A 27,700-nucleotide genomic window follows, 5' to 3' on the forward strand; every position below is an offset into this window, starting at 1 on the left:
CTCCCAAGGAAACAAACGGCCCCATTCGGCTCTCTACCCATAACCCTCTTCCTCTGAACCTTTTGGGAAGCAGGATATTGCACAGCTATTGCTCTAACATGTTTTTCAAATTACACATTTTGGCTTTTTTCTCTATTCATGTCTATTTCTGCAATTTACATCATGACTTCTAACTTTAGATGAATGTAAACCACATCTGTCTCGTGCCTCCTCTGATTGTGGAGGAGCAGAAAAAAGGCTCCTCGCACCGAGCCAGTCATTAATAAAGCCCACAAAGCAGTGATACAACAGCCAGTATTCAATCTGCAAATGGTTATTTATTCTCCTGAAGTCCTGCAGCCGTTTCTGTGCTCTGTTAGTGTTTGAAGTTAATTGGAGGCAAACTGTCTGTTCTGCATGAAACACTCCATCCAACCCCTCTGATTTTCCAAAGCTCCATACTTTTATTCGGATCAACACACGACCACTAGAATTTTCTTGGAGTTATTAACTAGCCAAATATTTGGAACAAAATGGCTGGTTGACTTTACAGGACTAATGAACAACTGAAAATAATAATTCAAGAGACAAACACTTGAAGGAAAGCAGCCACGTTTCTCTCTGTTCATGGAGGAGTTCTGACGACGTGCGTGCTGTCAATGGCATTAGAAACTCAAATTCCTTCCTAAGCTGGGCATTTTGACTTTTCCATGGACATTTACACGGCCTTATCTCAGAAAAAAAAGTACTAACAGCATGTAAATTATTTTAACTATGCTGTAATAGCATTTTGAGGAGCAGAGGAAGCTGCTGTATCGGGGTGTCTATTGTGAGCCTGAGGAGGGTTTCAAAGGAGTCCCCACTGTGTCAGGAGGGGAAAGGCGCTCTCTCCCCGCGACACTTTAGGCATCATTACCTTGGGAAATGAAAGGTATTGATGGAGATTACACAGGGATCTCCCTCTTCATTTTCCTGACAAAGTACAAGGGCCTCTTTGAAAGGAGTTCAAAAGACAGGCAGGCACACAGAACTGCAGCAGGTACCAGCCTTTACTTCTGAAGAGTTGACTTCAGAGTCTGCTTAAATAGACGAGAAATTGTAACAGCTATTCTGTAACAGTTCATCCAGCTCCAGCTCCCCCATCTGCAAGCCTTCCAAGGCTCCATCCCGGCTCCAATTCAATCACCACAATGTTGTCGTGTGAGTGCTGTGGGGCAGAGCCATCGTCTCAGAGTGCGATGTGACATCGTCTCTGTGTCAGCCCTTGAACAACACCAGTTTCCAGGAGACTTTCGTGACCCCATCCCCTGAAACAAAAGCCATGTGAGATTGAGACAGCATGGCAGCAAGGAGAAAAACACTGCCAAGGGTTTTGGGGGATTGTGTTCCCCGTGGAGGTGGAGAGCTTAAACCCCTGTGGGCCCTGCTGTGGTAAAGGAGTTGTGGTAGGGGATTTAAGAGTAGCCAGGTGGAGTTGCTGCCAGCTGTAGTCACCAGGGACAGTTGCCATTAGTCCTTCTACGCTGCTTTAAACCTCCCTGAGATTTGCTCTGACACTGCACTGGTGACTGTGGGGGTCTTTCTTTCCTCTGAGAGTAAAACCACACTGAGCATATCCCTCTTGCTCTGCACACATCCGCTAGAACTCCCATGTCACCATGCCATCCGTGGGCTTTGTGCTGACAGTAACACCATGGTGTGAGAGCAGCAGCCAAAGGACTGGAGACACAGAAGGAGTATCTGTCTGGCTGTTGAAGGGTAAGGGAGCCCTTTTCCCTCAGAAGTGTTGCAATAAAGATATTACTATTTTTAAAATGGCACCAGTGGAAAAGCAACAAAGGGATTTGTTATATTTCTGATGAATGCTGGTCTGTTTGGGAGCTCTTTGCAAGAACAAACATCAAGGATCTCAGAAATGTTAACATTTTCAGTGTTTCTGGTTATATGCACAGGTTTTGGGGGGGGGGTGTAACAAAATAAGCCTTGGGCTTTTAAAAATGGCTGTTATTGATGTCACAGCACAAAATCAACAAGAAAAGGGGCCAAAAGTATTTGATTTAGGCAGCAAAACATCTCTTCTCGTTTTATCCGAAACAAAGCATACATTAAACCAATAGAGTTATTGCACCAATCTCTCATTTAATCTTCTAGGATCATAAAACTTTCAGTTTCTCTGTGGGGCTGTTCTAGCCACACACAGCACTTGAGATTTCTGTGTTTATAAAACAGAACCCACCTCTCTTCTTTGAAATTGCTTTGGCTCCTTAGTCGCCATCCAAACAATCTTTTCCTCAGCAGGCAAACAAGCACTTATTTTACAGTCAGTGAAATATGTTTCTTTCAAAAAGGATACAGAAAACATTTTCTAGATATTTATTCTTTTTTTTCTTAAGTAATAAAAGAGAAGCAATGGTTCATATGACTTCTATTTTAGTTGTTTAAAAAAATTGTTACAAGGCTCCATATTTTAAACGGAAATTTGATCTTTACAGTTTTCTACTAAATGAGGCATAAAAGTATTATATGTTAGGTGTTGAAAATAATGAAAGCTATCAGAAGTACAGTTTAAAAGCATGTCTGTAGAGACTTTATGAAGAGGAGAAACCTAGTGATACATTTGTGTAAAATAATGAACAGTGCAGAACAGGCCAACCAAGCGTTCCCGTTTCTTCTTTACTTATGATAAAGGAATGGGGAAAGCTTTTGAAATTGGAAATACTAATTTTCTTCAGATTTGGAAAGTGAAATGGAAATATAACCATTCAAAGCTCAGAGGAAGAAATACCTCCAGCTTTACTGCCAGTTGATCACAGAGCACCACAGGATATCTGCAAGTATCCAAAATCCACTAAAACTTCCCATGGATAATGCACCCATCTAAAAAACTGTGTCAGGATGAAAAAAAAAATAGGAGCTAAACAACTTCCTGTCTAAAGAATAAACTGTCTAAAAGGCTAGGAAAAGTTCCCCAAGGCCCTGTATCACCCTAGGAGTGTATTAGACAGGATTGAATCCAGTGTGGGTGGCTATTAAAGGCAAAGTCTTGATGAAGTCTGACTCTTCATAGGATCCAGAATATATTTCCTTTAAGTAAACATTTGGGTCCTACTCATTTCTTTCCTTAGGAATATCAGGAATAATGTGTCATTATTCCCAATGTAGCTGGAGCTGTCCCCAGTGAGCCAGAAAAATGGTCTTGCCTCAAGAAAGATTCTGAGTTTTCTCCCACTGTTTGTAAGTTGTCTTCTCTATTTACTTGCACAAACCCCTGTGGAGCCCTGAGTATGGTCTGTCTGTGGCACACTCACGACATCTTCCTGAAATGAATCAGGATAACTCCCTCCTTCCTTTTATGAGCATGTTGATGCTTTTGATCCATGTTGGGTGTTTTTTGCTGTTCCCAACGCAGTGTGTTTGCTCAGATCCCTTCACAACTTGTGAAGTACAGAAATGTGTTTCACTGAATGGTGAAATCATTCATTAATAAGGAGCTGCCCCTTATGAAGGCATCACCAGGTGGAATTAGAGTGTCCTTTGTGCTGAGCCTGTTCACGATGACAAGCCTGACTTGATCTATGTGGTTTGTGAAGGAAAAGCTACCCAAAGCTCTGGCACTTGAGGGTGCAGCTCTGAACTGAGATTTTGCCAGCAGCAGCAGTGAAGCCTCCTCAACAACAGTAATTATGTATGTGATGGGAGGCAGGTGAAGGCTGCTTCTCACTTCCCACCTGAATGATGAAAGAAGTGAGGTATAAAGAGATTAAAAGGAATACCTGAAGATGGGTATCTCCCAAACCCAGCAGAGTCACTCACTGTTCAGTGTTCCTGAAAATTCAGAACAGTCAGGCATGACTTGGGGTGCCCTAAAATATTCTCAACCCAAGACCAGTGAACTGGACTGAGATAAGCATCTGTTCCTGTCTCTCTGAAACTGCATCTTCCAGCACAGCTGCCCCATAGCTGTCACCAAAACAGCAGGACTGCAAGGTGGCCCCATACCATAACTTAATCTTTTTTCAGGAAATTAGACCCAGCAAGGAAAGAGAATCTTCAAGTCAAGGTCTTGGCCCATATTCTCTCACTGACCCTGTCTGAAGTCTCTGCCCTACAGTGCGGACAGGAGGCCCACACATCACACACACAGCTGTACATTACCTGGCACAGGCTGGGATTTGGTCACTGTGTAGCTGCAGCAGCAAGGACCTCTGGGAGCGTGGGATAAGGTTCCTTGGGAAAACTGAGCCTCACTATCTCAGCAGTGCTGGTCCTCACCCCTGCCTGATTAAAGCTCCCTCAAAAGGCTGACAGAAGTTATGTGTTGGAGTGAAAGCTCCTCTGGACTCAAGCCCAGAGGGAAGCCAAAGCACAGGGGTTGAATTAAAACCTTTGGACAAGCTGAGATACATGAAGCCACACCAAAGTGAAATAGAAATACAGATTTTTTAACTTTTAGTAGAAATATATGCTAAGTGTCTTAAACATTAAAAAGCTGTAGCAGAGACCTTAAACACAGTTCTTACTGCAGCAGAGTTACCTTTTCACAGAACTCTTTAGTTTAGACAAAATATAGATAGAATTATACTGTTCACATTTTTTAGATAGAGTGTTCACATAAACAATAAGAGCTGATAGAAACTGTATACACAAATCTGTGTAATACCTGTGTAACACTAGTGTAAGGCTTATGACTGGTAGAATTAGACCAGGATAGGTTAAGAAAAAGAAAACTAGAATCATGTGATAATCTTATTGGTTAATTAGCAAATATAATCCACACTTCTGTAAGAAAAGATAGAGAGCACATAGGAGAAGAAGCTGTTTTCTGCCTGCTGTTTGCTGTTACTGCTTGCCTTTATCATGTAACCCCCTTCGAACTCTGCCTTCAAGAAAGCTATGAGACTACAAAATAAAGAACTTAGCAGAACAGCAGCCTCCTCTGCTCTATTGCCCTGGTCTGAGAAGGAAGGGTAACCCATCCAAGCTCAGCAGTTATGGACACATTTTTCACTGCAGGAGCAAAGGGCAGCACAGTGCCAGGGGTGAAAGCAAGAGTCAGCAGTTTCTCTCCTGGCACACCACAGCTGGTTGTCTCAATAATGGTAGAGCTTTACTGGGTAGGAGACATCAGAGTCTTCTCAAAGATGATCTCAGAATGCAAAATGAACAGGATCCCAGGACCTGGGATCCATGATAAATTCCACTAATTTCTCCCAAAGCACTGGTTTTTCAATATTGCCTCCTACAAACTAATTAAATACATATTTTTAAGAGATAGCCACCAGAACAAGCCACTCCTTGCACTCATATCTTCCCATGGAGATGCAATGAGCAACAGGAGAGCTTGTCTGGGAAATACAGAACACATCTGAATCCCTCCAGAGTCTTGCTCATTCTCCTGCTCTGCAGTGTCTGTGAAAACAAGGAGGCTCAGTTGTGCTGTCCAGTGTCATGTCTGAGGGATGTCTGGGATGCTGACAGTGTTGCAGCAGTGCTGTACCATCAGAGCACAGGTAGGGGAGAAATGGGCCAGCTTCCCTTTCAGTGGGAGCTGCTGGCTTACACCACACTGCTGCTCTGGGACAAGTACTGGAATGCCACCCCAGCAAGGAGGCACTTAGCTTGAAAACAATAACCAGCTCCCACTGTCAAGTATAAAAGGTGCAATCCTAGTCTCAGATGTTAATCTGGTTTCAAACAGCAACTGAGTGGAGGATCAAGTACCCTGACACAGCGACATTCAGCACAACTCTATCTCCTGGTGTTTTGAGCAGGATAATGCCATTACTGAGCACAATGCTGCTAATCTCGACTCCACTCTTTCCACTGACGGGGAGAACATCAAAGCTTTAACATCTGCACCTCCTGCCTGGTATCTGTCTACTGTCTCTCTCCACTCCTCTCCCTGTTCCCAGTCCATTTTGAGCTGAAATCCTTGCCTTATCACATTCAGCAGTTGTCTGATGATTGCAGGAATTAAAGGAACTTGGAGCTGTATCTTGGCATGCATGACCACATTTCTAAATGTCTGCAAGTCTCTGTCAAGCTGAACTCGGTGCCAGGGTCTCTTTTCATATAATACCTTGGAGTGACTTGGCATATTCATCACTCTGGAGTGTCCCTGAACAGACCCAGAGTAGCACAGTTTGCATGGAGAGACACAGTCAAGCTGCCTCCAGCCTTCAGAGATCCACAGTCCTAGAGAGGTTTTGTGGACTGTGAAGTAGGTTGGCAACCAGGAATGACGTCCCATACCCATGCTTCCTTCCAACAAGCACTGACTTGTTTGTACAGTCCTCTCTGATAATACAGTGTTGGAAAGTCCCAGCCAAAATAATTTCCTTGTCACACTGTAGGGCTGCACCTGTTTGTTAATGCCCAAAGGCATCTATCTCATATTTATTAGCACAATGACCCGTGAATGGAAGGAATGAGCCCTGTATAGCATTGTGGTGACCATGAAACTCAAATAGTCTTAGATGTTATAAAAGGGCTACAGAGATCCAAGAGACATTTTATTAACCCAGCAGGTTGAGCTACCCCAATGCCTACAGTACAACAGAGATAAGGATTTTAAAATCAAATAGACTGATAAGAGTGCACGCCCTTGTAACCCTGGCTTTAAAACATCAAATCTGCACTGCGTTACAGTCACTGCAACAACAATGGTATATTAAATTCTGTTTAGGAACCTCATTTTTAACTTGCTTTCATAGATGACCGGTTATCTGAATGCAGAGCTGAAGAATTTTTGCCACAGGATTAGTTTTTAAGTGGGCACAGGGAAAGGTGTGCATGCAAGAAAGAAGATTATTAATTTATTTCTCCTAAGATGGTGCAGGGTACCAGAAATATCAGAATATGTGGGAGTGTGACCAGACCTGATGAGAACAATGTAACAAAGGGGAGATACGTGCTGAGAAACAGAAAGCAGCTGCTCATTCATCCGTGGAATGGCCCCATAAGGATCCAAGGGGAATCTATGACTTGAAAGAGAACTTGAAGAGACAAAACAGTAATGAGTGCACTGGAAGGAACAAGGAGTTTCTGCCCCAGCTCTTCCATTTGACAGAACACCTGTGTAGCTGCTGCCATGACTGTTAGGGCTTGTTAATGAGAAGTCTCAACAAGAGAAAGAAAAGCTGCTGAAAAATTCCAGGCACTGTCACCACTAAAAACCCTCCCACACCTGGATTTACAAACCACTACTTTTTTGAGAGTCTGGAATAAATATTTACCCCTGAGAATTCAAAATTTGCTTTTCTCTGAGTATTTAGCAGCACTTTCCACATAAGGTCTTCCTCCTAGATCCCCAGCTGATGGCAACACAATTATTGTAAGACAGTGTGTTCAATGACAATGCTTTTTGCTGCTGCAGCACAGATGACAGGTTTTACAAGCCTCTGGGTGCTGTACTTGTCCTGTCTCACAGAAGAGGAAAGCAAGGCTCAGCAGTCTAAGATCAGCTCATCTGGGATTTAACAAAACTGGAAGAGAGAACTAACTGAAAAGAACTGTACTTTATATCCACAAGGAAGTATAATGTAAGTGCTGTTCTTCAAGGAAAAGTGGAAGGTTGCCTGAACAGGAGCTACACAGGACAGTGAGAAGAAAGTGACTGCTGCACTCACAACAGGGATGGGGAGTGCAGAAACGTGAAGGCAGCACAAGAAATAGTCCTGAGGTTGACTCAGAGAATTTGTGAGGCACCAGGTTCCTAAGGAAAGGCAGGTTTGGACATGATCACTGTGGCCTCCTGTCACTTGTGTCCCTCTGTCCTAGAGAACCATGGTCATGCTGTGAACATACCCAGAGCTGCACAGACAAGGCAACACCCACAAGGTGAAAAGTGAAAAACTCCACATTGGTGGAAACTTCTGCCTCATAATTATTTTCACCTGTGAGGGCTTGAACAATGCTGCAAATGCTGCTGCTTTTACTGGTGTAGAAACAGCCATGGATGAGTCAGAACATGGAAATAGCTCAGCTGACAGTGAAACAAAGACCCTGGTCTGCCATAGTGTAGAAGTAGTCACTGTGTTTGGAAAGAGTAGTTCCCAGCTGTCCATTCCACTATACAGAGCAACTGTTCAGAGAACCTAACATTTCTGTAGAACCTTGTTACCTCCTTCAGCCCTTTTGTTCCCTGCAAAACTTCCTTCCAAAGACACTTTCTTCCAAACCAGCACATTCCTTTCCCTTTTTCAATGTACTTGCAGGGCTTTTTCCCCACTCTGCTTAAATTATTTATTTAATCAGCTCATTTTTCTTCTGCTTTTCTACCCAGTACACACAGGGAATGACAAACTTGAATATTACTTGGCACTCTGGACGGGACTTGATGATGGATTTCTTGGACTGCTTGGCACATCTCCGCTGCCAGATGAAGTACATGTGGTTGCAGTTGGAAAGGATCCCAAACGTCCTCTCAGAGGCTGGTGGTTTCTCATACACCACTTCCATACAGATGCTGCACACCTTGGCCTGACTGTCCTGGAAAGCAAAGGCCTTCTCCATGTCGAGCTCAAATGTTGCCATGCACATCATCTTGTGAGCTTTCCTCTCATCTTGGTTGGAAGGGTGAAGCACTTGCAGCCCACATAGCTCACCCATGACCTTGTGGAGGTACAGGCAGCACTCTCCCAAGTGCCACATTCCCTCCAACATGTACAGACACAGCTGCTCCCTGTCACCACAGGAGCTCCCAGCGACCGGATCTTCCAGTCCACTGCAAAGTGCTTCCAAGTAGTAATGGGGTTTCACTTCCTGATTTTTATTTTGGTCACTGCACCACACCACAACCCTGAGGGCACCACGCCTCTGCTGCTCTTCATTCAAGCCACAGATTTCTGTCCCTGAGCGCCCTCTTCTTCTGCTTGCTCCGTGTGGTGGTGGGCCCACGCTCAGGGGCTGTGGGGGACTGCCAGGGGCAGCACAGTGGCTGTGGCTCCCCCCAGGGCTGTGAGCCTCATGTGATCACACCTGTACCAAGCGCTGTAGGCACACTGTCCCTTCTGGTAGTACTTGAAGACAGTGGAGGATTTGCTTGTAGGCAAATCATGTGAGAACAGACACTTGTTTCCCTCCCAACGTGCTCTCTGCACACAGTACCTGCACATCACCTGCTCCGTGCTCATCGTGGCAGCGCAGTCCCTGGCCCCTGGCTGTTGAATACGGAGTCCAGAGTACAGCAGCAAGAACAACCAGAGGTGCAGCAAATGAGACCTGCAAGGAGGCACAGAAAAAAGTGACTTGATTTAGTCTGGGGGAAGAGGTGCATGATAATACCTTTCATATAGGTAAAACTGCAGTATAAAAGGTAATAAACTATTATCTGTGTCTGCCAGGAGACAAGAAGTGATAGGTTGCAGTAAGGGAGATTTGGTTACAATTAGGAAGGGCTCACATTAGACTGTGTGGGAAGCAGATGAAACCACCATCATATGAGCCTTGGAAGAGGTGAGACACCCTGTGATCAGGAATGGTTTAGCCAAAGAAGTTCCATCTCCCTCACATTTACTTCCTATGATCTTTTCTTATACTATGCACATGATGAAAATACACCAGAACCTCTCCCCACTCTCTGGGAGATGTGTGAGCATTGCTTTAATAGCTGTGTCTCAGAGAGAAGCTCTTGCTGGGCTGTTCTAGCTGCCTGGGTTGCAGTGACATTAGCACATGTCCTTTTAATGACATAATTAGAAAAACCAGGATTCCAAATGAACTGGAATATTATACTGGGTATTAACAACTCAGCTCTCACTGATTTTACATGAAGCCAGTTGGAATTTCACACAACAGACTGCAGTGCCAGGCAGACCTTACAAAGACTGTAATAAGACATCTTTGCCACTGTAGTAATCTCATGTTGCTGCACTCCTTGAAGCAACAGACCGTTTCAATCAGTTCTTGCCATGGTAGTTTTGTTACCTTACCTTTACTTAATTGGTTTCTGCAGGGTTGTCGTGGAGACCTGAGATCTGCTCTTTGAAACCACTGGATTCTTATATGCAACCTAGGAAAGAGAAACGGGATTTCACACAGCAAAGTTGTCAGTAACAAAACTGGACCAAAAATGCTGAACCACTGCATAAGCATTAGCTGGGGTCCGGCAACACAGCCGCCTGCTGAGCTCAGCCGTGGAGATTGGCTCCCAGCAACTGAAGCCCTAAATTATTATTTTAATATATCATGTCTGAATTCTTATCTGAAGTCAGCTGCCACTGCTGAAGGCAAGTCAAACTTTACCCTGGCCTCATTGCCTGGGTTTGCTATTTCTGTATGTACACTCACCAAACCCTCAGGTTTGACTGCCCCCTCCCCAGTTTCCACATGCAGATCTCTTGCTGATTCCTCTTTGAAGGTTTTTGTTTCTGGTGCTCAAATCTTGGCTGACAGGAGTGCAGCCATGCTGTGTGCTGATTGCAGCTGGCAGGTGGATTAGAGCTCATTCAGATGTCTGTGAAATGCCTCTGCGAGACAGAAATGGCAGAACAATGGATTATTTCATCATGAAGAGCCCAGAAACTGATGCAGAGAGTCATGTTGAGGAGACAAACTGAGGAGCATGAAGACATAAAGCACATTTTTACTTCCACAAGCCTCACGAGATCTTTCCAGCTCAAAGTTTTGGGGATCTGCTGCCAGCTCCCTTCCTCCTCACCTAAGCTGGTTGATTTCTCCAAGGTACAGGATGTTCTCAGTTTTTTTCCAAAATGTGTGGGAGCTACAGTTGCCAAGTAACAAAACCTCATCACTCTTATCCTGAAATGCATAATTCCTCGTTTCTCTGTTTCATGGAATGGATGGATGAAGCTGTGATCTATGACACTTGTTCAGTATCAGGGTCATTTAGACTCCAGTCTTGCCCCTGGATAAATCTGTTGGATACAGAGTTCAGGGTGAGGAAGGGATCTGACTGCCCTTTTGTCTCTCACCTTCAAAAACAAAACTGGGGATGCATTTCACGATTCACTGAACTGACTCAGTGACCAGTGTAATGAGATTACATTAAGAATACAGCGATGCTGCAGCCAGAGAGAGGCAGTCTGACACTTTTTTCAAGAGGTGTCCTTCCTCCTCACCTACTGAAAAGCACTCATATGGTTGATCCCAAGCAAGGTCAGAACAAAGCAGATAGATCCCACTCCTTCACAGGAATTAGGAGCAAAATTCAGCTTATTGTGGTATTTGTGAAACTAAAGGAGGTCCACAGAAGGACAAACAAGATGATGAGGGATGAAGAAGCTTAGGAGACTTGACTTGAGGCAGGAGAGAAGAATGCTGGAAAATGAGGACAGCATCAACATTTGTAAAATGAAGAAGGCCCTAGGTAAGCTCTAGTTGAGCTGCTGCTCAGGAAGTTCATAGTCCTGGAACCGGCTGGCATTTGCTGACTCTAATAGGGGGTTGGTTTTAACAGATAAAAGGAAGTGCTTTTTTACACTGTGGAATTGAACTTCTGGAACTGGCTGCCATGGGAAGCAGACAGAACTGTCAGTGTCAGGGAGTAATTAGACAAAATCACAAACAAAAAGTCTACACATAGACACTAAATGCCCTCGGCAGGGATGTCCACTTTAACACAGCTGATGTGACAATTGTGGCTGCTGTTAGAGATGTGAGGGGAACAGATGACTAAAGTGGCCAAGCAAGTGTGCTTTCCCTAAATAGCTTCTTTTATTGCCTCAATCTACAACAGAGTACTGGACATGATGGATCCAGGCTTGCTGTTATTTCTTACTTGTCTCTAATCTGATAGAGGCTCTGTTCCTCCTGCACCATGGCAGAGTTCACTCCCCTTTGATCCTGCTCCCAACAGAGCCAGCTATCTACCCCAGGTTACATGAAGAACCGTGTAACCTCCAGATTTCATCCAAGGGTTCATCCTCTCCTGAATATCTTGTTCTGTGTCCTGATTTCCTTCTTCCTTCCCTACACCAGCAAGAAGCACCATGTGGCTGAGCTGCTTGTGAATCTTGAAGATGAGCAGTGTCTGAAAGTTGGTGACACATTAGCAGAGTGACACAATGACAACTTCATGCCTGTGCACTTCAATAAGCTAGTTATAAACAAGAGGGTTTCTCCTCTAATGTTCCCAGTCCTTGCTACCACACTGGAGAGGACTGGACTAATGAAGATTTCCTCCTGTGAGCTCCATGAGGCATCTGCACTCTTCCTTCTGAACTCATTACAGTGAACAGAACATAGACCAGAAAAAGCATTCTTTGCTGGCTATAAATCACGAGTGACACTAAGATATTGCTATTAGCAGCAGAAAAATGCTTTCCTCCCCCAACCTCATCCAGCCCCGTGTACATTCAACACTTTGGCAAAGGGTGATGGGGTGTCTGGATGGAAAATTAAATAGAAGTTGTGTTGTCTGAAGATAAACTGGTACCTCCCTCGGTGTGAGTGACTTTGTCTTTTTCTGATTTGTCTTTTAACTTAAAAAACATTGAGACTAGAGATAAGGATGAGCTTTAAAACCCTAGCCTTTGTCCCCTCCCAGGCTCTCCTGAACAAATCCTGTCTCTGAAATGAGCTCAAAAAGATAAATATTCTGGCAGTAATATGCAATATTATTTTTGGCACTCGAAGAATCTCAAGCTAGATAAGGGAAAACTGAAAGGAAGACAAAGCTTTGGTTTTTTCAAATGCAAGGGACCAAATTCTGCTCACCCACATGAACCCAGAATCCTTTCTTTTTTTCCAGATTATTGCAGTAATTCCTGATTTTCACCAGAGTAGCTGATTATGGGGCCTTATTTAAAACCCAGCACATTCAGAGACCCTGGTGGAATCACACACTAACAGAACTGAAAGACAAAGGCATGGGAAGACAGCGCCAACTCCCCAGCTCCTGCCCAAAGGCTAATTTGGTTTCAGACCATGTTAGCTGTTAACAATGATAAGATTAACACCTGATATCAAGGGAAAGGCTGAACTGTCTGCGATCTCCTTCAGCAGAACAGAACTCATTCCAGCCCCTCCGGCATATTAGCATTTGCTAGAGGAACGGCCTCTTTCCTGGACTAGTATATATTTCCCTATAGAGCCTTTGTGCAAAGCTCAGAGCAGTGTTTCTGCTGATACATTTGTGAGTGTGTTGAATAAAACATGTGCCATTTGACATTGTTTGCTTGGGCTTCCATGGAGAATGGGAGAGGGCACCTATTACTGTAAGGCAGAGAGCCATGAGGGGCTGAATTTGGCCTTTCTAGGAGCAGGATGAAGCTCAGACAAATGCAGGAGTGTGTCACGTTTTTGATTCTGAGAGAGCCCTGACCAAAGGACCCAGCTTGCCCTGCACTGATTTAAGTGCCAGCTGTCCATATTGCCTTAAAACAAGGAAAAGTAAAAAGCCCAAACCTTGGCTCTCTGTACGTGCATTACCTCGTTCCAGACATGTATGCTTTGGAAATTAAATGTGAAGGGATTTTCAGAACAAGCTAAGTGTTTTAGAGGCAAAATTTCTGGTGCTCAGAAAGGCTCCTGTGTCCAAAGCACAGCCTGTGCTCTGTGAATTTCAGTGTACTTTGTCAAGGCTGGAAGTTTGATAAGAGACTCTGGTTCTCAAGAGCTTTAGAGCATCCTGTTCTAGGCAACAACAGTTATTGATGCTGCTGGTTTTAAACTAAGAAGTTGCCACATCTCAGCTGTTCTTGGATTTGACTGGCATGTGAGGAATGGTTGCATGGAATAGCTAGAGGCATTACCATGTGTTGTGTCTATTCAAAGTTAGTAATTTTCTAGGCAATTAAGAACTGTTCCGTGGTACATTTTGTAATACAAGATTTGTATGATGTGACCAGAAGGAGTGTCCTAGCATAAGAAATAGGATATTTCTAAGGGAATTCAGAATCTCCTTCCTAAAAGCTGTGAAATATCCTCGGGTCAGTTCAGTGAAGCAGCATATTGAGAAGGATGTCAGCAAGAATCAGGAAGAGCCCTAGAGGAAATTTGCTTGCCCACCAGGAACAACACTGCCTTCCAGATAAGCTTTCATGAAACACTTGTTCATTTTCATTTCTGTCACTGTGTCTCCAGCTCTGTAATGAAATACCTTATCCCTGTCAGCTGTTGTGCCAGTGACAGGAGTCATTCTGTCCCACGTCAGTAACACCAGGGCCAGCTCTGCAGAGAGGAGCCCAGCTGGCCAGGCAGTCACAGATGTGCCTTTGACAAGGAGCAAGCATGGGAAGATGACTCCAAGATTATCTGTAACTACTAAAGGATACGCCCTTGACACCCATAGAGCAGGGTCATACCCTGTTGTAGCGGGTTGAGTTTGAAACCGGGCAGAAACACCAATTAAATGTAGTGGTTTTGATTCAAAATATTCATTATTTACTTATTTTCCTTCTGTGAGATAAGAATTAGGAGAAAAGCAAAGCAGGCCACAAACCTTAAACAGTTGCAGTACAATGAAAGAGCTTTATTACTAACAGAATTAAAAGTAAAGAGAAAACAAAACAAAATTAAAGTAAATTCCTCCCCCCCCCCTTCTTTCCAGCACTTCTCTCCTTTTATCCAGCTCACACAAGGGATAACAGAACATGGGATGTTAGTCAGTGTTGCAGTTCTTGAAAAGTCTCTCTCTTATGCTTAAGGAAAAAAGGGTTTTCCTTCAGTTGCACGTGGATCCCACCGCTGCCACCAATAGCAGACCCGCCCGGAAACAAACAGTCTGCTATGTGTAGAACATCTCTCCCATGAAGAATTTCACAGTTCTTTCACACTACAGAACATGGGCCATCACATGGGGTTATTCATCTTTTTAAGGATAAGTTATTTTGGCCTGCACACAGAGGCTTTCCTTCGCCACAAGTCTCTAACAGCCTCTTACTACTTCTATATAGCCTGGCATAGGCACTCTTCACAAACTTCATAGGCACACGTTGATTCTCCACCCCCCCCCCCCCATGTTCTTCAAATGGATTAAAGAGACAAACAGTTTGTGGTATTACAGTTTCTTACCACGGCATGCAAGAAGGTTTCTTTTAAGCTGCGCGCCAGAATCGCGGCACCGCCCTCTTTTCTCCTGTCGCCATGCTCAGCTCCGTCCCACGTGACTCACTTCTCTTTCTCTCTGACTCTGAAGCCGCCATGTTGAAGAGTGTTCTTGTTCGGGCTTTACGGTGGGGAAAGCCTCGCTCCCTCTGTGCTGCTGGCTGCGTGGTGTCCTCTTCAGTTCAGCACGGAGTGTGCTGGCTGCAGACAGGAGGCTCTGCCGGCTCCCGCTGGCTCCGCCGGCTCCGCATGGAGAGGAGAGGGACCCGCCTGTCCCCAGAAGCCGCGCTGGATGGGTTTAGCTGTGAGCAGTCCATGGCTGGTTTTAGCTGCCTGCGGCTCTGGGACAGTCCCCCTCAGTGACCCAGGGTCCGTGCCGCAGCGATGGGAAAGGGGGAAAGGGGCAGTGGCCCCGGCCCGGCCCAGCGGGGCCGGGAGGCTCGGAGCCCCCCCACCTTCCAGCAGGCGAGCTCCGACCAAAAAGGGGAAATCCCGCCTTTCCGTGCGGTTTAAATATGTAAATTGTGAGAAGCATAATTGGTCTTAAAGACTGTCCATCAACTCAGGGTCAACCCAACACATTCCACCCCTCGCTTCTTAAAATTTACATATCCAAAAGTTACTTAAAATAGCAAAACCAGAGCTAAAAGAAAACAAATTACATAAACCTCCACCCCTAGAATTTTTACCACTACTACAAAGCAAATTTCTTCTATTATTCTACTTAATTTTATAACTTTCTACTTGCTTTGCTTATTATTTTCTCCTAATTAGTCTTCATCTCACAGCGCTCATTAATTGCCCGCATTCTCCACCATAAATGTAGCGGGTTGAGTTTGAAACCGGGCAGAAACACCAATTAAATGTAGTGGTTTTGATTCAAAATATTCATTATTTACTTATTTTCCTTCTGTGAGATAAGAATTAGGAGAAAAGCAAAGCAGGCCACAAACCTTAAACAGTTGCAGTACAATGAAAGAGCTTTATTACTAACAGAATTAAAAGTAAAGAGAAAACAAAACAAAATTAAAGTAAATTCCTCCCCCCCCCCTTCTTTCCAGCACTTCTCTCCTTTTATCCAGCTCACACAAGGGATAACAGAACATGGGATGTTAGTCAGTGTTGCAGTTCTTGAAAAGTCTCTCTCTTATGCTTAAGGAAAAAAGGGTTTTCCTTCAGTTGCACGTGGATCCCACCGCTGCCACCAATAGCAGACCCGCCCGGAAACAAACAGTCTGCTATGTGTAGAACATCTCTCCCATGAAGAATTTCACAGTTCTTTCACACTACAGAACATGGGCCATCACATGGGGTTATTCATCTTTTTAAGGATAAGTTATTTTGGCCTGCACACAGAGGCTTTCCTTCGCCACAAGTCTCTAACAGCCTCTTACTACTTCTATATAGCCTGGCATAGGCACTCTTCACAAACTTCATAGGCACACGTTGATTCTCCACCCCCCCCCCCCCATGTTCTTCAAATGGATTAAAGAGACAAACAGTTTGTGGTATTACAGTTTCTTACCACGGCATGCAAGAAGGTTTCTTTTAAGCTGCGCGCCAGAATCGCGGCACCGCCCTCTTTTCTCCTGTCGCCATGCTCAGCTCCGTCCCACGTGACTCACTTCTCTTTCTCTCTGACTCTGAAGCCGCCATGTTGAAGAGTGTTCTTGTTCGGGCTTTACGGTGGGGAAAGCCTCGCTCCCTCTGTGCTGCTGGCTGCGTGGTGTCCTCTTCAGTTCAGCACGGAGTGTGCTGGCTGCAGACAGGAGGCTCTGCCGGCTCCCGCTGGCTCCGCCGGCTCCGCATGGAGAGGAGAGGGACCCGCCTGTCCCCAGAAGCCGCGCTGGATGGGTTTAGCTGTGAGCAGTCCATGGCTGGTTTTAGCTGCCTGCGGCTCTGGGACAGTCCCCCTCAGTGACCCAGGGTCCGTGCCGCAGCGATGGGAAAGGGGGAAAGGGGCAGTGGCCCCGGCCCGGCCCAGCGGGGCCGGGAGGCTCGGAGCCCCCCCACCTTCCAGCAGGCGAGCTCCGACCAAAAAGGGGAAATCCCGCCTTTCCGTGCGGTTTAAATATGTAAATTGTGAGAAGCATAATTGGTCTTAAAGACTGTCCATCAACTCAGGGTCAACCCAACACACCTGTCCTGAGCTCTAAATAGTTAAAAAGCTTTAAAAGCTGCTGGTCTTTGGTTTCATGGAGCTCATCATGGCAGTAAGGCCATCTTTAGCAGAGTGTTAATATTTGGGGAACCTTCATCTCCAACCAATTTCTGTTTCATGGAAACAAATTAATTCTTGTCTTCTATGCAGTCACAATAGTCAAAACATACTCTTTATCTGCTGTGATCACCCCTTGTTAAGCAGCTTTTCTTCCTTGCTCCCCGCCTTCTCTTGTTCTGTTTGGTACTGGACACTAAGGCCACTTTCCCTCAATAGAGGCATCGTGGTTTTCCACAGGAATGTGTATGCACAACTAAGAGCTGTTTTCCTTGCCAGCAGTGGGTGTGGAAGGTTGTAACTTTTTCCAATGGCAAGTGAAAAACAGCGAGCTCACTGGCACAAATCTATCAGTGAAGCTGCACAAGTGTATTAAACAGAGCAAACAAGAACTTGCTGTTACCCTTCAAGTAAATAGTTTCTCCTTCTCAGTTTGCTCCAGCATAAAAATTCCTCTGCCCTGTAAATGCCACTGCCAGTATTTATTTTTTAAGAACTTGGATCTGTTTATTTATTTATCCATATTTAGTTTAAAAGTCTGGGCTCAAAATTAAACAGTCATTCATAATGTCATTATCTGCCTTGCTCTGCAGTCAGATACCGTGTGTGGTGTCACAGGACAAAACCTTTGGCAAGGCCTCTAGAAGAGCAATTTATCTCCTCATCCATCTTGCCTGGCAGCATGATTGGCTTCCAAGCTTGCACTGCTAAATTTGTTATTTTACTCTGACTTATATTATTGAGTGTTAAATCACTTTTTGAAGTGTTTATTGGTAATAGTTGAATTCTTTCCACCCATTTGAGCTACTTTTGAAACATAAACATTTCCTTGTATACTGGAGATTGATGGAAAGGTGGGGAGAGTTCCTCAGGAGGATGGATTGTAGAAATGACCAGCTCATTAAGTAGGGACAGATTGTAGAAATGACCAGCTCATTAAGTAGGGACAGAATTTACCAGGGCTGTGGAGGAGAATATCCTCCCCCTTCCGTCAGGATGAAACAGCAAACTCCCTCTGCCACTCCACAGCACTCACATGAGCAGGGTTAACTTGTGTCTTGGTTCTCCCATCATGTCTTGGCCTGTCAGGAAGCAGAGGACCCGTTTACTGGAGCACCAATGACTTCCTGACAGGATCTTCATAGATCCTGAATTTCCCTGAATAGAAAGCCAGGCTGTGATCTGCAGGATCAGGTGCTGAAGAGGTTATTAGGCATCCATTTGCCCATGCTTCCAAGTGTGAAGTGTGGTATTCAGCCCCTGCCTGGCACCGATGTCTCTTGGGAAGGAACCAGAAACAACTTTCTTATACCTATTTAGGAAAATGGAGCAGAGGATCAGAGATCAGAAATAAACAAAGAGCTTAAAATCTAGTGTGGCAGTTGGAAGCTGAGCTGGAGAACAAGGGCCAGAGGCAGGTCAAGCTGGAGAGGAGGCAGAATTTCAAATAAGCCCTTTGGCAATTGATCTCTTGAGGACCCAGATGTGACAGCCCAGCAGCCTGATCCAGGCCAATGTACTCAGTACTGCAGGTCTTCTTACCTCTTGTCCTTGCTTCAGTGAAGACCTACAAATCAAAGTTTTTATTTCCATTTTATTTTTAATGAGGAGGTCTGTTGAGTCTCTTTCCTACATCTGGGAGTTACTTTCCAATCTGATGAACACTGACTTTTAGAGATGACACCAAGATCACAGTAGCAATCAAGGCTCCTTTGATGGCAGAGCTAAAAATACACTCCCCAGCTGACACAAGCCTTCAGGAGGAGAACATACAGTTTGGTTGGAAAGAATATATCTTCCTTAGTCTCCATGCCTTCTGCCAGAGGACACCACATCTGTGACAACCGTGCAAGCAGGTTACATCTGTCTTCTGAAATGAAGCAGCCGTGTACAGACCCATACTACTGCCAGCCTCAGCAGGAGGAAAGCTTTAAACCCTCTGAGTGCCTTGCAGAATGGTTTCGTTGGCAGTTTTGCCTCTCTGGTCATGTTGGCATCTGTCAAGTTATTACATGGCAGGAGCCATATCTTAGGGTCTTTAGCAATCCATTAGGTTCAGTTTCAGTCCTGTTAATCAGCTGCTCCAGCTCTTTCCTATCTGTTTCCCTTCCTGCTCTCCTCCCTACTAATTCCCGGGTGCTGGCACTCAAGTCCTGCCTAATGAGGCATTCCCAAAGCCCTGCTTCTGCACTTGAAAAGGAGACTGTGGTAAGTAGTGCCACTGCCACCTCCTGGGCTTTCTGAGGACTTGAGCACATCCCGTGGGCTGCAAATGCACATTTATGCAAATGATGGGCAAGAGATCATGGATTGCCCAGCTCAGTCTGTGCCAGCCCACTCCCTCCCCAGGTCAGAGGAGTGATGGCACTAAGAATCAGATGTTTGCAGAACAGAGTGCAGGTCCTCCTCCCCTTGGAGGCATTAGCTAAAGATGGATCATTAAGGTTTTTGTGTGGGAGACGTGCAGATGAACAATCACACACAGTTCCACGTTTGTAATGTGTAATGTGTCGGGGGTAAAAGGTTGTGCAACCCACTTTGGCAAATGGAAATAGCAAGAAGGGTGTGTTTTTCTGGCTAAATGAAAGCCTTCTCTGCGGGTTATTTTTTCATGCATAACTTGAACGCAGCAAAAGGAAAATTTCATTTCTTTGGTCAGACAAAAATACACCAGATTTATTGTTTTGAGAGATACAGGGGGTATTTCTACATGGCTGCTGTAGCTATAATTGGCAGCACAATGTTCTGTCAAAAAAAGGCATTCACCCAAGAATGTCTCTGGGCCCAGCCAGCCTCAATCCTGGAGGTGGATGTCCCATCCCTAAACTTCTGTGGGCAGTGATCCATTGCCAGGAGTCTGTTTGATGCTCCCATTTAGGGTGTTGGCCCTGAAGACATATGACCTCCCTCTAACCGAGCCTTCAGTGTTGATGCTTTCTGGCTTGTTCTGGCAGCGGAAAAACATAAGGAAGCCATTCCGGTAGTTCTTGTTCATCCATCCATAGAGCAGGGGGTTGGCAAATGTAGAGCACATGGCCCCAACATGGAAGACAGTGTACAGGAGTTTGTAGTCATGGAAGATAAGAACCAGATCAAGATCGATGGCAAGCTGAAATATGTGGAAGGGGAGCCAACAGACTGCAAATACCACAACTACCATCACTAGCATTTTGGTTGTCTTCCTCCTTCGGCACTGGTTTTCATTCCTGGAAGTGGGACTGACATGGTTTTTCAGCTTGAACCAGATCCTGGTGTAGGCATAACAAATAATTGCAAGTGGAAGAACATACTGCAGGAGGAGCATGGACAGACTGTAGATGGTGGCATCTCTGTTGTTACCAGAGGGCCATTTTTCTGAGCAAACAGCCATTTTGAGGTTAATGGATGGGATTTCCTCATATCGGTACTCCCTGAAGATGGCCAGAGGCCCTGCTAGGACAGCTGCTGCCACCCACATGACAGCTATGATGGTGAAGCTGAGCCTCTTGGAAATCCTGCTGTCCAGGTGGAAAACGATACAGCGGTACCGATCCAGGGCAATCACAGTCAGGGTGAGAGTGGACACATGAACACTCAGAGCTTGAGCATAAGGAACCAGGTGACAAAGGACAGCTCCAAACTTCCACTCGTCCAGCAGGGTGTACACAAGGGTGAAAGGCAGACAGAGTGTGTCCACCATCAGGTCTGCCAGGGCCAGATTAGCTATGAAGAAATTCGTGACAGTCCTCATGGTCTTGTACTTCACTATGATGTAGATGACCAGGGAGTTTCCAATGAAGCCCAGCAGAATGATGAGGGAGTAGGCAGCAATCAAGATGACCTGGACCCCCAGGATCTTGGTGCTGTCCATCATAACACTGCGGGACCCAGAGAGACCCTGGGTAGGAGTGACAAAGTCCTTGGCATGCCAGCCATGTGGCAGCTTCTCATCTAATGCTGTCTTCTCCATGGTGAATGTGCTGTTGGCTCCCTCCAATGGTCCCGTGCCTGGCCTGAGACTTTCCATAAGGAGGAAGGAGAAGGAGGTCTGGAACACAGATATAGCAGAAGTGAGAGTACAGGTGACACTCATCTTTGATGAGATTTACTTGCCTGCAAAAATTCCTGAGTGCTTTAAGAACTAGGAAAGGCAAGAAACAAGGCACTCTCAAAGTCAAGGTGTTCTTCTCCACCTCTCCATAACAATTTATTTATTTCCAGGTTGTGTACCAGGCTTTTTTCAGTCTCTTATTTCTCACCTCTCCAGGTGAAAATATCTCTCCCCCTGTCTCTGCACAAGTCTCTGCCACTGACCTGCTAGTGATGCTACCACCCAATCCACCCAGTTCTGCCTGCTCTCCCTCCCAGTAATGTGGGTAGCACAATTAATGCCATTTTATGAGCCACTCTCTATGACCAAATGTGCCACACAGTCATTCCCTGGCCCTCATTATCAGCCCCTCAAGGTCCTGTGAACCAACTAGACAAACCAGTTTTCTTCTTCCTTCCCCTGCCAGTCTCAGGGTTCCCAGGCATCAGGCTATTGTTGCCTTCCTTGCTGGCTTTGAAGGTCACAGGCACCCAGCCAGGCAGGTGTTGTTTGTGTCCCCATCACAGAACCGGGAAGTGTTGACAGCACACAGAGCACAGTTACAAGTCCTAAGTAAGGAACTACTGGACAGTGAGACCCATGGACCCTATGGCCAGGGGACACCTCCACCATCCTCTGCTTTCTCCAAAGATTCAGTGAGTAGCTCATATTCTTTTATAAGATTTTTGAGTCTAGATTTTGATTGTCACAATGATACAACAAATCATGTACTAGGATTTGGCCCAATCTGAAGAAGGTCCAGGTGATTATAAATTGTAAGTTGTATTATAAATTCTGTATTACTTAGGTGATTAGAAATCATAAATTATTTATAAATTCTGTATTTTGCTATTTGTAAATTGTACTATGTTGATTCTGCTTGTAGAAATCCTGTGCTGTTTCAATGATAAATTCTGTTCTACACTAATCATAATACCCTGATAAAGAAACAAAGCTTTAACTGTCACCATGATTTAGTGCCACCTTCATTCTGCCAAGGATCCCTGAAAGAATCTCTCTGTCCTGTCAATATTGGAGACACCCAGGCATCCACTGGCTTAGCAGAGGAGGGAGCTCCTACAGGGACATGCATGTGCAGGGCATAAACCACTGAAGCTGTGAACAAGCTTCCCACGGAGCTGCTGCTGCACATCCAGGCACCGAGAGCCAGAGCCCCAGCGTCCGTCAGCCTCCTGCCACGTGGTGCTCAAATGCCTGTGTGAGACAGCTTTGGGAGCAGGGAGCCCAAGGAGCCAGGACTGATGCAGCCTGGAACCCCTGGCTGGCATTCGGTGCCATTGGAAGAGCAGAGTGCTGTCACAGCAGGGTGTTCATTGAATCCAAACACGGCAGGAGAAAAGCCAGCTCTGTTACTGGCTCCTCCTCAGCCTCCGTGGCTCAGAAGTGCTGTGGGCTATGTGGAGAGGGGTGGACATGGCCCCTCACATATCCCCCTCTCCCCAGCACTGTGAGTGGGGCCCCATTCCCACTGCAGACTTAAACAAAAGTGAGCAAAAGTCGTCACTGTGCCCAGGCAGGGAGGTCTGCAAAGCACTGTGTTTTCTCTGACCTGCAGAGAGGGGGGAAAATGCCCTTTCACTAAGGGAGGGAGGCAAAGGGCTTAAATGAATTGGGAATTGGAGGCAGACTGCTGGGTATCTTCTCAGGCTCCTTGAGGAAGGAATTGGGATTTTCCCAGAAAAGATGTGAGCACTGCTGACTGGATGTTAGTGGGCTTCCTGCAAGTCCCATGCAAGCCAAAGGTTTAAGGACAGCCTGTCCTTGGGAAGGGAGAATGCTTTGCAATTACATTGCAACCTAAACTAAAACGGCTGCTTGTCCTGTCAATCCCTCCTCAGAGCAAGGGTTGTGATTCCCCCTCAGGAGCAGCTCCCAGGAATCTGCCTGGCTGGCTGCAGAGGCCCAGCAGAAGAGGCCTGAAGTAAAACCACCCCTGCTGGCACTCTTTCTCCTTCCCTCTCTGTGTGCAACTGCCTGCCTAACATCTCACTCTGCAGACTGATGTATGCCAGTGGTTCCTGTAAATGAGGTTGTTGGGCTCAGACACCGTGAGATAGTGGACACTGTGTAGCTACTGCTAGGAGGGTAGGAAGCAGAGGAAAAAATAGGTGGATCTGCTAGGTCAGGGTTTGTTTAAGGGTGGTCTCAGACCTCCACAACACCACTGCCCCAGCCTTGGAAAGACTAAGGGGAGGTTCCAACTTTTAAGGCAGGACAGGGCAGCTCAGAGCCATGCCATACAGTGGGTGCAGTGGAAAGCAGAGCAGGGGAACAGCAGGGCACTGGGAAGGTGGCACAGCCACAGCCTCTTTGGCAGAGCCTGACCCCCTGGCAGACACCTGTGCTGCTGCCGCTGGCCCTAAGCAAACCCTACTGCCAAGAGAGCAAGGTCAGCCAAGCAAACAGAGCAAGTGCTGGGGACGCTTGGGGTGGCTGTACTTTCCCTGCTCGCTCTCCATCTGGGATTTATACCTTCCGCATTGTCCAGTGTTACTTTATCACTTGTCATCCCCTTTTCTGTGGCTTGCCTGTTCCATTTATCTTCAGTACCCAAGCCCTGGCACCACATCAGTGGACACTCCCTTCTCTTTTTCTCCAGCTCATCCACCAACTGGCTGCCAGCTCCCGCACTCACATCTCAGCCCATTTCCTTTTGCTGGAGACTGGCAGCTACCCACCATCTGAGAGGAGCCAGGAACATCATGGTTACTGGAGCTGTTTCACTTCCTAACAAAATGTCCTTAATGGAGTTACTATTTGATTTTGTTTGTTTTGTTTTTTCTCCAAAAGGGAACTATTACAAATCAATTAAGACATTTTAATTAAGAGACAAAATGGTTGTAATAAATGTTCCCACTCCAGGGGCTGCCTGGACATCGCTGGGATGCTGCTAGGAGTGGACTGAGGTCTGTTCCAGCAAGTAATGGAAGTGCTGGCATATGTGTAGGCCGCTGTCAGGCCCTGTGCCTAACTGGTCTGCCAGACTAGATGAAAAAATCCTTGGAGTTGAGAGCCAACTGCTTTTGGGACAATAAAGCAGCAGGAGAGACCAGGAGGAGGTAGAAATACTATCCAGGTCCTTTCTTCTGTGCTGAGTTGTCATGAAGGGATTCAGAAACAGGGCGCTGCCCATACCAAGATAACCTTAACCCTCACCCTCTCCTCCAGCTGAGGTTCAGCCTGAAGCAGGGCTGGAACCCAGGGATGGCTCTCAGTGAGACAGAGAGCTGTTCCCTGTGCCAGCAGGCTTCAGCCTTTGGGAAGTAGGGAAGCACAGAGGAGCCCTTCACTCCGCACACTGCTGTCAATGACTGGGACAGTGGCCAAAATGACAGCTCCAAAATCCATTCCTACAGAGGACCTAGACCAGGTGCCCTGGGACTCACCCACCTCTGCTTCCTGGGGACACTCCAGCTCCCTCCATGTCCCTGCTGCAGCCCCAGGCAGTCAGCCAGACTGAAAGAGGCACATTCAGACCTGGAAAAGCCATCCATAAAGCCTGGCATGGTTCAGAAAGCAGGGCTGGAGGGGTGGGCAGAGGGCTGGAGAAAACAGAGCTTGTTAATTAGAATTTCTCTTTTTGTCCAAGCAGTGGGACTGGAGTCCATGGATTCAAAAGGAGGGAATGCAGGGACTTGGGCCAGTCTCTGCTCTTTGGTTAATGACAAACTCTTTCTACAGCAGTGCTGGAGTGTGAGGGCTAAGGCTGATGGATACTTCCATGGCTTGGCTCATTGATTTATTCCATGCTTGTCCTTCCTCCAAAGCAGCTCAACTCCACCAAATCCCTTAATCTCCAGCAGCCCAGTCAGGAGCACTGACTCATCCCATTCCCAGACCCATATCCAGACAGATGTCCGTGACAAGGAAGTCTGAGACCATCCCTCATCACCAGTGGTCACCCTGGGCCAAGCCACTTTCTACCACCTTCATTCCCTTCCAACACTCAAGAGGCAGCAGTGTTCAGTGTCCCTGCACCCCACAGCACACACTTAAGGGAGGAGAACACAATAAATGGAGATATGGAGGCTAACCAGCCCACCAGAGACCACACTGCACATCCACAGCAGGGCTTGGACAGAGCCCAGGTTTTCTAACTCCAGCCACCTGCATTCACCACCAGAGAGGACTCTGCATCTCAGCACAACACCTGAACATAGATCTCAGGAACTGCATGAAAATGCAAACCGTGACTGATGGAGTGGAATGAATTTTGTCTTCTCTGTGGAATGGGCAGGTTTCAGGACAAACAGCAGCTCTGGAGGATTTTCTGAAGCCAAAGAACAGATAGAAATTATCCCAGGTCCTTCCATCTCCAGTGAAGGTGTGATTGCCTTGCTGTGACACTCTGGCAAAAGGGAAGACTCTCTGACCTGCCCACCATCTGCTGCAGCTTTTTAAGTTATCTATCCAGCTCAGGGCCACTGGTGCAGAAACCTCATGGCATCAGATGCTCATTGCCACCCAGAACTGCTCCTGGGGGACCCCAGCATAGAACTGGCACTTGGAGACAAAGTGCAAGGAGGAGGAGATACACCAGGGATTTCTTGTGGTTCCTCACACTAAATATTTTCATGTCCCTGCCTAGGCTGGAGCCATGGAAGACTCTGAAGGGGCCAATGAGGATGCCGTGGTCAGTCAGCTCAGGACAGGATGAAAAAGGAGGTGGTGAGAAGAGATCTGTTTGGCAGGGATACTTGATTTGTCATGGGAATTTATCTTACAGAACGCAGGGGGAGCAGTGCAGGGCCCTCTGCCCTGTGGGACGTGCCATGGGAGCAGAGCAAGGCTGGCTGGGACACAGGGATCAAGGGGTGACACGGCAATGGAGACACACCAGTTTCTGGGGCTGCGGAAAGGAAGAGACAGCGTGGTGGATGGATCCTGGTTAACCTGGGGAATCTGTTACCTCCTGAAATTTATGGAGTCTGGGACAGGTGAGACAGCGAAGCAGAGGGAAATAACAACTCACTAACAGAACAAACAGGGAGAAAACCCAGTATCCTGCTTTGGGACAGACCAGAAACTCTGTAGGTGAAATGCAGCTGCAGCAGGACTATAGGAGGATTTCCCTGTTCAAGGACTAACATACAGTTGGTGCTGAGAGAAGGCAAGCACCGATTTTCCTCCTGTATCCCGTATCCCTCTTTCATCTCCCTCTCTAAGGACACCGATCTGTGGCAGAGAGCCGAGTGCCAGCAGCGTGTGCAGTCCCGGCACGGAGGAGCTGACAGAGGTTTGTACGAAGCCACGAGGAGGCAGACTGCAGGAGAGATCAGGATTTCTCAGACAGCCGTGCACCTCAGCCCCACACCTGCACCTCTGGAGCTGTATGTGGCCAGGTTCTGCAGCACCCTGGAGCAACCTGCTCCCCTGATTACTCTCACTCAGCATCCTGCTTTCCACACTCCCTGCTTCTGCTCAGGGACCTTTCAAAACTCTCCTGCCAGTATTTCTTGTTTGCTTTCTCTATTCCAGCTCTCAGGGCTGTCAGTCCAAATACAGTTTCCCAAAGATGCTCGGACCTTTTTTGCCTGAACCATATGGCATGGACAAGACCTGGCCCCATCTCAGCCCTGCTGCTGAGATGAGCCCTCCCTGACCCACCTGCAAAGGCCAGAGCATCCTCCTCCTCCAGGAACCGAGCTGCTCACCTCCAGTTACTGCCTCATCGCTGGCCAGGACGGAGCGCTTGGTCCTCTCCACTCTCTGGAAGTCAACCTGTGGCAAAGGGGTGAAAAGCACTTTTCTGCAACTGTCCTCGGAGAAGAGAGGAAGTCAGGTGAGGATCTGGGCTGCTGGAGAGTGCTTCATCGCCGGGAGTAGCTTTGGAACCCCTCCCTGAGCACCCGGAGAGCCCCCTCTCGCAGGGTGACTGACAGCCCTGTCTCACGAAGCTGGATGCTGCCTTCGCTTCTGAATGAGAGAAAGGCAGAGAGCGTGTGTTTAACAAACAGCAATGGAAAGGGGGAGGGAGCGTGCTGCTGCTGTTTATACAGTATTCAGCCACTGAGGGGCTTCTTGCACCGAGCAGAGAGAAGCTTTTCCACCACATCCAGTTTCCCCTCCAGGGAGAAGTGCTGGGAGCTGGAGCTCTGCAGGCTCCTCGTCCATACCACGGACCTGGGCAAGTGTTATCTGCCCTCACTCCACAGCTGTCCCATCCCCTCAGGCTTTAAACTCATTGGGACTGGCACTGTCATGTCCAGAGGGGGATCTCCCCTGCAGCAAGAGGCCTGCAGGTCATGCAGCTCAGCAGAGCTTTCACCGACCAACCTCCACCCTCCTCTGCCTCCGTGTTTGCACAGTGCACAGAGCAATCTGCAGCTGTGGGATGGGACTTCAGGGACTACTGAGATGCAGATAAAAGTAATGCTGAAAAGTTTTAGCCACTTGGCAGGAGC

General features: G+C 46.6%; 2 protein-coding genes across 3 annotated transcripts; both read right to left on the reverse strand.

Annotated features, from left to right (window-relative positions):
• Nucleotides 1–4,879: 4,879 nt before the first annotated feature.
• On the reverse strand, nt 4,880–10,068 carry LOC125333509 (E3 ubiquitin-protein ligase makorin-2-like). The gene is given in 5 exon segments (XM_048319409.1): nt 4,880–8,218; nt 8,221–8,821; nt 8,823–8,885; nt 8,887–9,201; nt 9,912–10,068. Coding segments are annotated over 4 exon segments (1,101 nt in total). The 5' UTR covers nt 9,114–9,201; nt 9,912–10,068; the 3' UTR covers nt 4,880–8,008.
• Nucleotides 10,069–18,081: 8,013 nt separating this feature from the next.
• LOC125333503 (neuropeptide Y receptor type 2-like) lies at nt 18,082–27,304 on the reverse strand. Of its 2 annotated transcripts, none has more exons than XM_048319400.1 (2): nt 26,951–27,304; nt 18,082–21,233 (listed from the first exon to the last, which is right to left on the reverse strand). In XM_048319400.1, the coding sequence occupies exon 2, from the start codon at nt 21,210–21,212 to the stop codon at nt 20,028–20,030; it is 1,185 nt and encodes a 394-aa protein (XP_048175357.1). In that variant the 5' UTR covers nt 21,213–21,233; nt 26,951–27,304; the 3' UTR covers nt 18,082–20,027. The 2 variants fall into 2 exon arrangements, with proteins under 2 accessions (XP_048175357.1, XP_048175356.1); XM_048319399.1 differs by having other exon boundaries at nt 26,904–27,304.
• Between the last annotated feature and the right edge of the window lie 396 nt (nt 27,305–27,700).

The sequence above is a fragment of the Corvus hawaiiensis genome, chromosome 15 (assembly GCF_020740725.1).
Source record: "Corvus hawaiiensis isolate bCorHaw1 chromosome 15, bCorHaw1.pri.cur, whole genome shotgun sequence".
NCBI lineage: Eukaryota > Metazoa > Chordata > Aves > Passeriformes > Corvidae > Corvus > Corvus hawaiiensis.